The 12896-nt window shown below is 43.1% G+C and overlaps 2 protein-coding genes across 2 annotated transcripts; both read right to left on the minus strand.

Moving 5' to 3' along the window:
* Window positions 1–3506: 3506 nt before the first annotated feature.
* On the minus strand, window positions 3507–4102 carry LOC113896975 (interferon omega-1-like). Its single transcript, XM_027549130.1, has one exon. It carries the CDS (start codon window positions 4092–4094, stop codon window positions 3507–3509), a length of 588 nt encoding a protein of 195 aa, XP_027404931.1. The 5' UTR covers window positions 4095–4102.
* A 6164-nt stretch (window positions 4103–10266) lies between these two features.
* LOC113896974 (interferon alpha-F) lies at window positions 10267–11441 on the minus strand. Its single transcript, XM_027549129.1, has one exon. The coding sequence runs from the start codon at window positions 11151–11153 to the stop codon at window positions 10467–10469; it is 687 nt and encodes a 228-aa protein (XP_027404930.1). The 5' UTR covers window positions 11154–11441; the 3' UTR covers window positions 10267–10466.
* Between the last annotated feature and the right edge of the window lie 1455 nt (window positions 11442–12896).

Genomic DNA, 12896 nt, shown 5'->3' on the forward strand with positions numbered 1-12896 from the left:
CTCGGGTAGTCCTCAGAGGTGCAGACTCGTTTGGGCCTGCGTTTTGTGCCCTTCCCAGGTCCGAGCAGCTCAGGTGATGAGGTGTTTGGTGAGCGCGATTGCTGCGACTTATCACCTTCCTGCCGCTCAGTTATCTAGGTGTACAATCGGCGCACCTTCTTAGGCGGATGTTGACTGTCCAGACCCCCAAGAAGTCTTAGTTAGCAAAGAAGCCTGCTTACAGTTTTATAGATAATGTCTCTCTGGGGCTGCGATTGCCCCCTTCCAGCTCTGGCTGCCTGTCACCGGAGGGGATGGTCTGCAGCCGGCTATCTCTGTTCAGTCCTTTGTTCTGTGCGCGGGCCTGGCGGTGTCTTAGGTTAGGGCTGGCTTTTAGCATGGTAGATATCCCACAGTCTGGTTTGCTAGCCCAAATTATTTCGCTCAGATAGCGCTCGGGGTAGTCAGGCCAGATCCTTACTGTAAGCAATGCAGCCCGCGCCACGCTTCCCTGCCCAGCCCCCACTTGCTAATGGTGTGTGCAGGTGTCTGCAGTGCTTCTCCGCTGGGGGAGTTACCATAGGGCTTGTAATCTGCGGGTTTTAATTGTTTATTTATTTTTCCTCCCTGTTATGTTGCCCTCTGTGCTTCCAAGGCTCTGCACAGATTCAGCAGTGAGAAGGTTTCCTGGTGTTTGGAAACTTCTCTCTTTTTAAGACTCCCTTCCTGGGATGGAACTCCGTCCCTCCCTCTTTTGTCTCTTTTTTTGTTTTTTATATTTTTTCCTACCTCCTTTCGAAGAGTTGGGTTGCTTTTCTGGGTGCCTGATGTCCTCTGCTGGCATTCAGAAGTTGTTTTGTGGAATTTACTCAGCGTTTAAATGTTCTTTTGATGAATTTGTGGGGGAGAAAGTGTTCTCCCTGTCCTACTCCTCTGCCATCTTAGCTCCTCCCCACTGCAGATTGCTTTTCTTTCAGAGTTCTTCTGAACCAATTCCAAGAGGTGGACTAGAAGACTGGAGTATGACTGATGACAACCACCATCAATTAGGAAAAGGAAAATTAATGGTTGCTGCTAGATGCTATGTGTCACCAGTCAGATTGGCAAAATTGAAAAGGATGATAAGATCCTGTTTTTGTCAATGAGTGAGAACATATAAGAGCTTATATGGTCTTGAATGTGGCTTCATGTAGTCATTGTTGTCATGGACGTTGGCAGTATGCATGCGCAAGGTTTATGTATTTGGACCAATAAAATTGACTTCATGGCCCCGTGTTCAGAGAAAGACTCTCGCTTGGGTATAAGACACCTGCATACACTTGTAGCAGTCTCTCCTCAAAGGCACTAATTTCTGAGAAGGACCGACTCTAGGAGGTGACACTGCCAGCACTTAGGGGACTGAAGTCTTCATGGAAAACAACTAGGATCAAACCCAGGACAGCCCAGAGCTGGAGAGCAGAGGCTCACCCTGCATGGCCCTTGCTCTTTTCTTCCTGCCTCTACTTTGCTGCTGAAAGACTGAAACCCAACAGCGAGTTGAGAAGGTAAGTTTAGAAATGTCTTCAAGAAGTAGTAGAGTTGTACTCATACTAAAGAAGCAAGAAACATTATTAATGAGTAATGTGTGTGATTTTCTGCATTCATATGAGATCTCTATGATTTCCCTATTATTCATTTTTATAGTAGATCAAAGCATTTTCTACTAATCCTTCTTTCTTTTTTTTTTCAATTTAATTTTTATTTTATGTTTTTTTAATTTTTTTAAATTTTATTTTATTTTTAAACTTTACAATATTGTACTGGTTACATATAATATCATATATGGAAGGAATCACCAGTCCAGGTTTGATGCATGATACTGGATGCTTGGGGCTGGCGCACTGGGACGACCCAGAGGGATGGAATGGGGAGGGAGGAGGGAGGAGGCTTCAGGATGGGAAACACATGTATACCTGTGGCGGATTCATTTCAATATAATTCTTCTTTCTCAAAGAATTTCTGTGACTTCCTAAGAATACTTCTAGAAGTCTGAAACACAGAAATTGGAATTGTCTTCAGCCTTGAGCACAGGAGAGTTCACACACTGAATATACTATGAAACTAGCACCCAAGTTAAATATTTTTAGCAAAGACCTAGCATCTTTCCAGTGCTGCCTTTCAGTCACTGCCTCAGGCCAGCTGTCCTGCCTGCTCCCTGTGGGCAGCTACTCTGGGATTCTCCCTGTCCTGATTATTTGACCAAGCACACTTTTATGCTTCTTGTAATATGGACTCATTGATCCAAATGGTATTCCTATGAAAAACTACTGTTATTTTCCCGATATTTGAGAAGAAGATCAAGATAGAATGCATGCCTGCCTGCATGCTAAGTTGGTTCAGTCATGTCCAACTCCTGTGACCCATGGACTGTAGCCCACCAGGCTCCTCTGTCCATGGGATTTTCAAGAAAGGATACTGGAGTGGGTTGCCATTTCCTTCTCCTTAGTGTTTGTGATATTTTTCAGGGTCACACTGCTGTTAAATAGCAGAGCTGCAATTCAAAGGTTTTGAAACTTCTAGAACTCTCCTTTCACTTGTGGCTCTCTTCCAGTGATTTCCACTCAGAGAAATTTTGAAGCCAGAAACCATCACAGAACAGAGCTCCTGTGTTGGAGGCAGTGAAGATATAGTGTAAGGGAGTGGGTTGTTCAGTAAAGCAGGACTGAGGAGAAGGTGGGAGAAAGAGTAACAGGTGTCAGGATCAGCCACTCAGCACCACATGTTCGCAGCTTCCCTGGAGGAGGTGAGTCCTCCCCCCACATACTGACACCAACCATTCTTTGCTGATTGGGTATACACTATTTATATTTGTGACTTGAGGGCTAATCATTTACCACCATTTCAGAGACTCCTTTCTACTTGGTTTTTTTTGTTTTGTTTTGTTTTGTTTTGTTTGGGTAGAGAGGGCTGCACTCCACAGCTTGCAGGATCTTAGTTCCCTGACCAGGTATCCATAGCACCTGAGCTTCTCACACTGGAAGCATGGACTCCTATCCACTGGACTGCCAGGGAATTCCAGGAATTCTACCTTTTGACAATCATTTCTGAAACGTAATACAACTATTCTGTAGTATAAATGGACAAATGCTATTCCATGATAGGTTTATGTAGACAAAATAAATATTTAGTTCTTCATAATGAAAAAACAAAGTTACTTTCATAAAAATTTAATAAATAAAACAAATTAGAAGATTAAGGAAATGAACATATTTTCTAAATTTTATTACAATGCAGAAAAAAATTTTTACATGAAAATATAAATATGATGAGATAAAAGAAAATAAATACATAAATAAACATAAATAACATCAGGGGAGTTATCCTCTTGCAGTTGAATACTTTTTATATCTACTTTCTTATTGCTACTGAGAAAGTACTGTTGATTGAATCCAGGAAACACTGTGGCTAAAGCAGAAATCAGAGTCTTCTGAAATGACCTCAGGGGAGCGTGCAAGGGTGATGTGGCATCTCAGTCAGTGAGAGTCATGTCAAGGTGAGTTCAAATCTGAGTCCATCATTCTTAACCTTTCTTGCAAGCTGATTGATGAAGAGAACGATCTCATGATTTCCACTATGACGATTTCCCAGGCGCAGTCACTGTATTCCTTCTCTTTCAGGTAGACATGGATTCCCTGGAAGTACCTCTTCATGGCCAGTGTGGGGCCCGTCCTTCCCAGGGCAGAGTCTTCCTCTCCTGTCACCGGGCCCAAGCAGGCGTCCAGGTCGTCCAGCTGCTGATGGAGTCCAGTGAGGAGCTGCTCCAGGAGGGTGGTGTCCCAGGCAGCAGAGGAGCGCTCTGTGTGGAAGAGGTTGAAGGTCTGCTGGAGCATCTCATGGAGCACAGAGATGGCCTGGGCCTCCTGGAGCTGGCCGCCCTCCACCATCTCCTGGGGGAAAGCGAAGTCTCTTCTGTCCTGCAGACAGAAGCGAGGGGAGAGTCTCCTCATTTGGCCCAGGAGCCTGAGGTTCTTCCTGCCAACGAGCACGTGGTTCTGAGACAGGTCACAGCCCAGGGATCCTCCAGGGCCATAGCTGACCAGCACCAGGGCCATCATTAGAGAGAGCACAACAGCCATGGGGAAGATTAGGCTGCTGCTGACCTGGCTGAGGCGGCGTCTGGTGGAACCTTGAGGTAGGATCTCTGACGCCACTCTTTCTAAGCAAGGCCATTAAATAGGGAACATGGTAATTTTCATTTTCTAATTGTTTTAATACACTTTCACTTCCTTTTTTGATTTTCATGTATGTATTCGCAATATGATCAAAGAAAATGTCATCAGTTTAAAGTATTAAATTTACGTATTTCCCAATAATTTCAAATGTACCCATCCAATTGGATATTTGTCACTCAAATGAGAACATTTTTATTATTCAAGACTTTTACTTAAACTTTTCAACACTTTTCTGCTCAGAGTTTCTGAGCTGGAGGAAGGAGATTCAGTGATGGTGTTGTCTCTCACTGGAAGCTTATGTCACAGAATCTAGAGAGTTTCAGTCATTCATTCAGACCATTGATTCCACTGGATATGTCTGTTCCTCTATCTCTTTCTTCCTCTGAGAATGAAGGATGGTGAGAACCAGGCTACTGGTTCAGGGAGAAATAGCCTTCTTTCCTTTACTTGAGTATAATTTTTCACTTAGTTTCTACATTCTTTTAGTGACTTGTTGACCAGGATTGGTCTTGCTGCTCCTGCTCTAGTTCTAATTCACCTTGAAATAAGAACAATAAAGTGAAGGGAAGAAAGGCAGAGGGGCTGTATCTCTATCATATGTAAGACTTTAGTTTTTTTTGTTGTTGTTGTTTCCCTTTGCCACTTTCCTAGAAAGTAAAACTCCACAGTTGTTTTGTGGGCAAAAAGAAAACTAATCTAAGTCTGAACATCTGAATATGAATGAAGGGAAGTTGTTTTCCCCAACACAATGATGTCTTCTGAGTTAGCAAACTTTCAGTGCAGCACAGCTGGGGATGAGCTGTGGTAGAGGGGAAGCATGAGGCCAGTATGAACAACAGAAAGGCTGGGCCATGGCTGCTCTGACAGAAGCTCACGAAGGTCGAGTCCTGAGTCAAGTGACTGTCCTTTGCTTTGCAAGATCAGCTACCTCATTTTTCTTTCAATTAATGCATGAGGATTAGTTTCAGGAGAGAAGGAAGAAGTCAAACCCATCACCTAACAAGAGATGGACAACTAGAATGCCAATTGCTGAAATACTAACCTTTGCTGTCAGTGTCTTGGAGACCAGCCTTGCTGAGCATCTGTCTAGGTAATAAATCCACTCAGGCAATGAGAAGATGCTTTGAAAGAAACTAGAATGAAATAGAATTAAATGATTCCAAAACATCCTGAACTTAATCTGGATAATAGTAATTATGATATTAAAAACAATCACTGAATTTTATTGCCTGCTACTAATGGAGTGTTCAAGCTGGTTTTAGAAAAGGCAGAGGAACCAGAGATCAAATTGCCAACATCCGTTGGATCATTGCCAACATCTGGATCATCATGTTCCAGAAAAACATCTATTTGTGCTTTACTGGCTATGCCAAAGCCTTTGACTGTGTGGATCATAATAAACTGTGGAAAATTCTGAAAGAGATGGGAATACCAGACCACCTGATCTGCCTTGAGAAACCTATATGCAGGTGAGGAAGCAACAGTTAGAATTGGACATAGAACAACAGACTGGTTCCAAATAGGAAAAGGAATCTGTCAAGGCTGTATATTGTCACCCTGCAGAGTACATCATGAGAAACGCTGGGCTGGAAGAAGCACAAGATCAAATCAAGATTGCCAGGAGAAATATCAGTAACCTCAGAAATGCAGATGACACCACCCTTATGGCAGAAAGTGAAGAGGAACTAAAAAGCCTCTTGATGAAAGTGAAAGAGGAGAGTGAAAAAGTTGGCTTAAAGCTCAACATTCAGAAAACGAAAATCATGGCATCTGGTCCCATCACTTCATGGGAAATAGATGGGGAAACAGTGTCAGACTTTATTTTTGGGGGGCTCCAAAATCACTGCAGATGGTGATTGCAGCCATGAAATTAAAAGACGCTTACTCCTTGGAAGGAAAGTTATGACCAACCTAGATCGCATATTAAAAAGCAGAGACATTACTTTGCCAACAAAGGTCCATCTAGTCAAGGCTATGGTTTTTCCAGTGGTCATGTATGGATGTGAGAGTTGGACTGTGAAGAAGGCTGAGCACTGAAGAATTGATGCTTTTGAACTGTGGTGTTGGAGAAGACTCTTGAGAGTCCCTTGGACTGCAAGGAGATCCAACCAGTCCATCCTAAAGAAGAGCAGCCCTGGGTGTTGTTTGGAAGGACTGATGCTAAAGCTGAAACTCCAGTACTTTGGCCACCTCATGTGAAGAGTTGACTCATTGGAAAAGACTCTGATGCTGGAAGGGATTAGGGGCAGGAGGAGAAGGGGATGACAGAGGATGAGATGGCTGGATGGCATCACCGACTCGATGGACACGAGTTTGGTTGAACTCCAGGAGTTGGTGATGGACAGGGAGGCCTGGCGTGCTGCGATTCATGGGGTCACAATGAGTCGAACACAATTTAGTGACTGAACTGAACTGAATGGACTAGTCATTTTCAAGCTCTTTATAATTTTAACTGAATCCTCTCATTAACTCTTAGGGTCCCACTTACTTATACTCCTGGAGAAAAATATAAATCTAGACAAATGAACTATTCAAATCATAGCAAAGATTCAAGAGCAAACCTTGGGGGCTTTGATTTGTCTGATCGATCCAATTTAAAAAAAAAAGGAAGGCTGCAAATGAACATGACATTAAGGAACCAATGAAATAAGTGATAGGAGGAGAGTGAGTTGACAAAGACCCCTTAATCCATTTCAGATGCCAAAGGGTCACTATCTATTGTTTTGTAGGGCCACAGTGTGTGGTCTGCAGTCCGCAAAATTAAGATCTAATCATAAATAGTCAAAATCACTATTAAGTAGTTGGAAGGGAGTAGATTGTTCTGCCAGCTAAAAGAAAAGCAGGTGTTTGCTCATTATCTAGTGGTTAGGATCCAGCACTTTCACTGCTGTGACCTGATTTCAATCCCTGGTTGGGAAGTCCGAACACACAAGCCTCACAGAAGTCTAAGCATTTATGAGTGGTTTCCTCAATGAAATATAGTAAAATGATTTTATTAACCCTCTGAAAGGTAAGCCCTAGTTTCTATGTATTTTAATCTTTTGCACTTTCTTGTGAGCTTAAGAACAAAAAAAAAAAGCATCTAACAGTTTCTTGCCACATGAGTTCTGACATTTCTCCTTCAGGATGACAATGAAAACATCTTTCTGCATCAGATTCTGCAGAATGAAGTCTCTACCCACTGCAGTCCCTGACCTCCAACACACCCTGATAGGAGTTCAGGGTTGAGATCAGGAACGAGGCACTCTGTGCTCTGGGAAAACTGACACAACAGGCCTTCAGATAGTTAAATAATTTCCATAGAAAATTGATGAACCCAATTTTACAACTTCTCATGGGTAGAAAAGCTCTAAAATCTTTCAGAGAGACATCTGTTCCTCCTGATTCTCAGCCACTTTCTCCCAAGATGTGAGCTTATCTGCACGTCACCTCTTCTCCACAATCGCATGCATACTGACCTCCTCTACGTCCGTGGAGCAGTTCCTCAGAGCTGAGGGGAGGCTGTCCTCTGTCCTCAGCAAGTTCTCCCAATAAAATGAACTCTCGGGAGTCATGTTTTTGGGTTTTTTTTTTTTTTTTTGGTTGACAAAGTCCCCTTCCAGGAGACCTCCTCAGGTAACCTGCTGTTCTCATTCTCAAGGAAGACACCTGCATTTCTCACCTCCAGTCCAGCCGGGTCATCCTGGTGTCTACTGATGGAGTCCAGTGAAGAACCGCTACTCTATTTCCCAACTTCTGGTCAAGATGTGGGTGTTGAGGAGGCCTGTGTGTGACCAAGATGGAAGCGCATGTGTGCTTCCTAGACAGAAGCAGTGAACATTTTTCTCCTTAGCAGAGAGAAACTGGCTTGAATTGTGAACTAAGCCTCAAAGCCTTGTATGTTATCTTTTTAAAAAATTTCTAGCTCAACCTATTAAACATCATTAAGTAATGCTATAGAACTGACATGAAAAGGTTATTTAGAAAATAATTTGTTAATGAAATGATATTTTTAGCAGTAATATCAGAATGTTTTTTACTTGTTTAGGGCCCTAATCCTCAAGAAAGTTTCCAAACCTCTCAATGTACTTTACATGTTCCCTGAGGGGCTTCCATGGTGGCTCAGTGGTAAGGAGCCCACCTGCCAATAGGACCACATGCGGTCCTAGAGGATGCGCACGCTGCAGAACAGCTGAGCCGTGTGCCGCAACTATTGCCCTGTGCTCTAGACCCCAGGACCCCCACTACCAAAGCCAAGTGCACCGGAGCCTGTGCTCCCCAACAAGAGGAGCTACCACAGTGAGAAGCCTGTGCACCACAACTAGAGAGGACCCACCTTTGCCACAACTAGAGGAAAGTCCATGCGGCAATGAAGACACAGCACAGTGAAAAATGAATAAAAAATAAAATTATTTCAAAAGTCCCTCCGACTTTACATATAGCTACTGAGTGCTGTATGTCCCAGCTGGAAAGAAGAGAAAGATGATTGATCCATCAGTGTCCTGAAGATTGCCTACATTAAATACATGAATTTCCACAAAGATCTTTGTTACTTTGAGAAATTTTATTCTTCCAGTGTGCATGTTACTAACATGAGTCCTGCGAGGAAAGCTCTGTCCCACTGTTGCTAAATGTATTAAAAGCCCTGCCTGTGCCCCTTCTATTCAATCTTGTTTGATTTTGTTTGTCTCTCAAAGATGCAAAGACACCATGATGGAATTTAAGAGCTTCCTTGGATTGCATTGTCCCCAGGTACCTCTTGTCCTGCTCTGTGATAACTTGCTGGGTCCTAAGGAAGAAACAAGTCTGCAGCTGTGACGGGAGTGACCGTCGCCCCTTCCAGGACTCTGCAGGCTACTGTGGTGTGAACGTCACTTGTGCTGGGGACACAGCTGGTGGCCAGACATTCGTGCTCTGCCTCTGCTCTCAGCATCTGCTTCAGTCTTCTCAGTTTCTGAACAGGAATGTTGTGGAGAAGCACTTGCCTCAGTGTAGTTCATCTGTGTTGTTCTGTGTCCTGAGAACCCGCTGCTGCTCCAGTGAACACTTTAAACATCTCTGTTCTCCTTCCAAGTTCTCAAGCTACTGCTGTCTTTCCATGTTTACGGTGCTTTGAGCTTTTCTCAAATGAGATTCCTGAACCAGGTGAGTTCCTCCTGGTGCAACCAGCACATGGAATAGCCTAGGTAAACACTCAGAGGAGCCCCTGGTGTCTCCACCATTGTTCACTGTGGGGCAGGGTTCCCTCTATTTACTGTGTTTCTCTGGGAGGCTGGACAGTCTGGACCTGCAGTGCTTGGCAGGCAGAGCAGGTGAAGTCATAGGAGAGTGTCTGACAGATCTAGAACGTTCACTTAGGTTCCGCTTTTAGTTGGTGGTTTGCTGTCATAAGGGGAAATTGACAACCAGAAACCGTAATGGAGAAGGACACAGCTGTATGAATGGAGAGGACACCTTCATGCAGAGTGAATGAGGAGAGCACACTTGGGATTTCTACACTGGGAGGAAGTGAATGACTGTGATATTTGAGTATAAGGATAAGATATTCACCTCACCTCTTGCCAACTGAATACCATGTCTTCAAGCATCTCTACAATTGTTTCCAGGGAAAAAAATTCCACAACCAACAAGAGGCAGAAAATCCTTCCCAAAGATTCATCAAATCCTGAAGGATGGATTTTTTATTGTTGTTGTTCATTGTTTTTAGGTTACTGTTTTTGAAAAAAATCAGAATTACAAAAAGCACTGGAGTGGTTATGTTCAAGGTCCTCAGAGCAACAACATAGCTAGAGCTAGAGTATTTTTACTTCTAACATGTGAATCCTAAAGAGGGCTCAAGGAATCGTAAAATGCATTTTTTAATCAAGTTGCCATTCAGGCTTGGTGTTTCTGTTTTAATGAAAAAACAAAGTTAAGTCTTTTACAGTAAGAATTTAATAAAGGAAGAAAAATCATAAACTGACTAAATACAAAATATACAGTTTCCCATAAGTATACATACATAATATTTTATCAACAAAATAATTTAAATATTTATAAATAGTTAAATAAATATTAAAATAGATAAATAAATGTCCAGGTAATTAAATACGTAGATAGATCAACTTTGGCATCTGTGAGGAACCAGTTCCTATAGAGTAGAACATGATGTTGCTTAATATTCCAGAAATCATTTGACGTATTGATTCAATTCAGGGTGCAATGACAGCAGAAATCAGAGTCCTTGACATGGCAGCACAGGAGGACATGTGGTCTGTTGGTCCATGAGAATCATTTCCGTGTTGAACCAGGTGTGTGTCAGTCCTTTCTCCTGAAACTCTCCTGCAAGTTTGTTGAGGAAGAGAAGGCTCTCATGACTTCTGCTCTGACAACTTCCCAGGCACAAGGGCTGTGTCTCTTCTCTTGCAGATAGAGAGTGAGTCTGTGGAAGTATTTCCTCACAGCTAGGCTGGAGTCCTTCTTGAGCAGGGGGGCCCCTCGCAGCCCCTCCTCCTGCCTCAGACAGGCTTGCAGGTCAGTAAGCTGCTGATCCAGTGCAGCGCGAAGCTTGTCCAGGAGGCTCTCATCCCACACAGCGGCCAAGCCCTCTGTGCTGAAGAGCTGGGAGGTGTGCTGGGTCACCTCGTGGAGCACAGAGATGGCTTGAGCCTTCTGCAACTGGCTGCCACCCAGAGCCTCCTGGGGGAATGCAAAGTCATTTCTGTCCTGCAGGCAGGAGGAAGGGGAGACCCTCCTCAGTTGTTGCAGGAGCATCAGGACCCTCCTGTTGGCCAGGCTGTGGATGTGAGGCAGGTGGCAACCCAGAGAGCAGATGGCGTTGCAGCTGAGCAGCAGCAGGGCCAGAAGTAAGGACCAGTCTGGGGCCATCGGGGACCTTGCAGATGCTTCTCCTGGGGAGGTGGGTGACTCTGTGAACCTGCTCTCTTTGTTCTCTGAAGACCTTCCTTCAGGCCTGTGTCTTAAGTAGGAGCCCATGGTTTCCATTTTCTGAAAGTTCCCTCTTGCTTTCTACTTTCGTTTTTGTTTTCATTTTGCACTCTCCAAATGGGTTAAGGCAGCATTTCTCAATCATTGTTTTTCATGTTTCCCTCTTTCTTCTGACCACAGAGCCTTTTTAGATATTTTTTAGGTGCCTCCACTGTGAAATTTTGATAGCAGAGGTATACTGGGTATATTTTTATGGACTCTATGGATATCTTTTGTCTGTACATAGAAAAAGAAAGTATAAATCTTACTCTTTGCATTCAATGTAGAGTTAAGAATTACATAAAATTTTAAGCTATAATTTAAATGTGAAAGCTACTGATTTTTTTAATTTATTTTTTTATTGAAGGATAATTACAGAATTTTGTTGTTTTCTATCAAACCTCAACATTAATTAGTCACAGGTATACATATATCCCTCCCTTTGAAACTCCTTCACATCTCCCTTCCCATCCCAACCCTCTAGGTTGATACAGAGCCCCTGTTTGAATTTCCTGAGCCATTCAGCAAATTCCCGTTGGCTATATATTTACATACGGTAATGTAAGTTTCCATGTTACAGTCTCCATACATCTCACCCTCTCCTCCCCTCTGCACGTGTCCATAAGTCTATTCTCTATGTCTGTTTCTCCATTGCTGCCAGGCAAATAAATTCTTCAGTACCATTTTTCTGTATTCCATAGACGTGCATTAGAATATGATATTTATCTTTCTCTTTCTGACTCACTTCAGTCTGTATAACAGGTTCTAGATTCATCCACCTCATCAGAACTGACTCAAATGCATTCCTTTTTATGGCTGAGTAATATTCCATTCTGTATATATACCACAACTTCTTTAACCATTCATCTATCAATGGACATCTAGGTTGCTTCCATGTTCTGCTAAGTCACTTCAGTCGTGTCCGACTCTGTGTGACCCCAGAGACGGTAGCCCACCAGGCTCCCCCGTCCCTGGGATGCTCCAGGCAAGAACACTGGAGTGGGTTGCCATTTCCTTCTCCAATGCATGAAAGTGAAAAGTGAAAGTGAAGTCACTCAGTCCTGTCTGACTCCCAGCAACCCCATGGACTGCAGCCCACCAGGCTCCTCCATCCACGGGATTCTCCAAGCAAGAGTACTGGAGTGGGTTGCCATTGCCTTCTCCTGCTTCCATGTTCTAGCTGTTGTAAATAGTGCCACAATGAACAATGGGATACATGTGTCTTTTTCAACCCTGGTTTACTCAGGGTATATGTCTAGAAAGGGGATTGCTGGGTCATATGGTAGTTTTATTCCTAATTTTTAAGGAATCTCCATACCATCTTCCCTAGTGGCTGTATCAATTTACATTCCCACCAACAGTGCAAGAGCTTTCCCTTTTCTCCACATCCTCTCCGGCATTTATTGTTTGTAGACTTTTGGATGATGGCCATTCTGACCTGTGTGAGGTGATATCTCATTGTGGTTTTGATTTGCATTTCTCTAATAATGAGTGATATTGAGCATCTTTTCATGTGTTTCTTAGCCACCTGTAATGTATTTGGAGAAATGACTGTTTAGGTCTTTTCCCCACTCTTTGATTGGGTTGTTTGTTTTCCTGGCATTGAGTTGTATGAGCTGCTTGTATATTTTGGAAATTAACCCTTTGTCAGTTCTTTCATTTGCTATTATTTTCTCCCATTCTGAGGGTTGTCATTTCACCTTGCTTATAATTTCCTTTGCTGTGCCAAAGCTTTTAAGTTTAATCAGGTCCCACTTGTTT

Source organism: Bos indicus x Bos taurus, chromosome 8 (genome assembly GCF_003369695.1).
Source record: "Bos indicus x Bos taurus breed Angus x Brahman F1 hybrid chromosome 8, Bos_hybrid_MaternalHap_v2.0, whole genome shotgun sequence".
Lineage (NCBI taxonomy): Eukaryota > Metazoa > Chordata > Mammalia > Artiodactyla > Bovidae > Bos > Bos indicus x Bos taurus.

Bases quoted from the DNA above. Each gene is read 5' to 3' on its own strand.
- LOC113896975 (XM_027549130.1), bottom strand. From the start codon at position 4,094: ATGGCTGTTGTGCTCTCTCTAATGATGGCCCTGGTGCTGGTCAGCTAT.
- LOC113896974 (XM_027549129.1), bottom strand. From the start codon at position 11,153: ATGGAAACCATGGGCTCCTACTTAAGACACAGGCCTGAAGGAAGGTCT.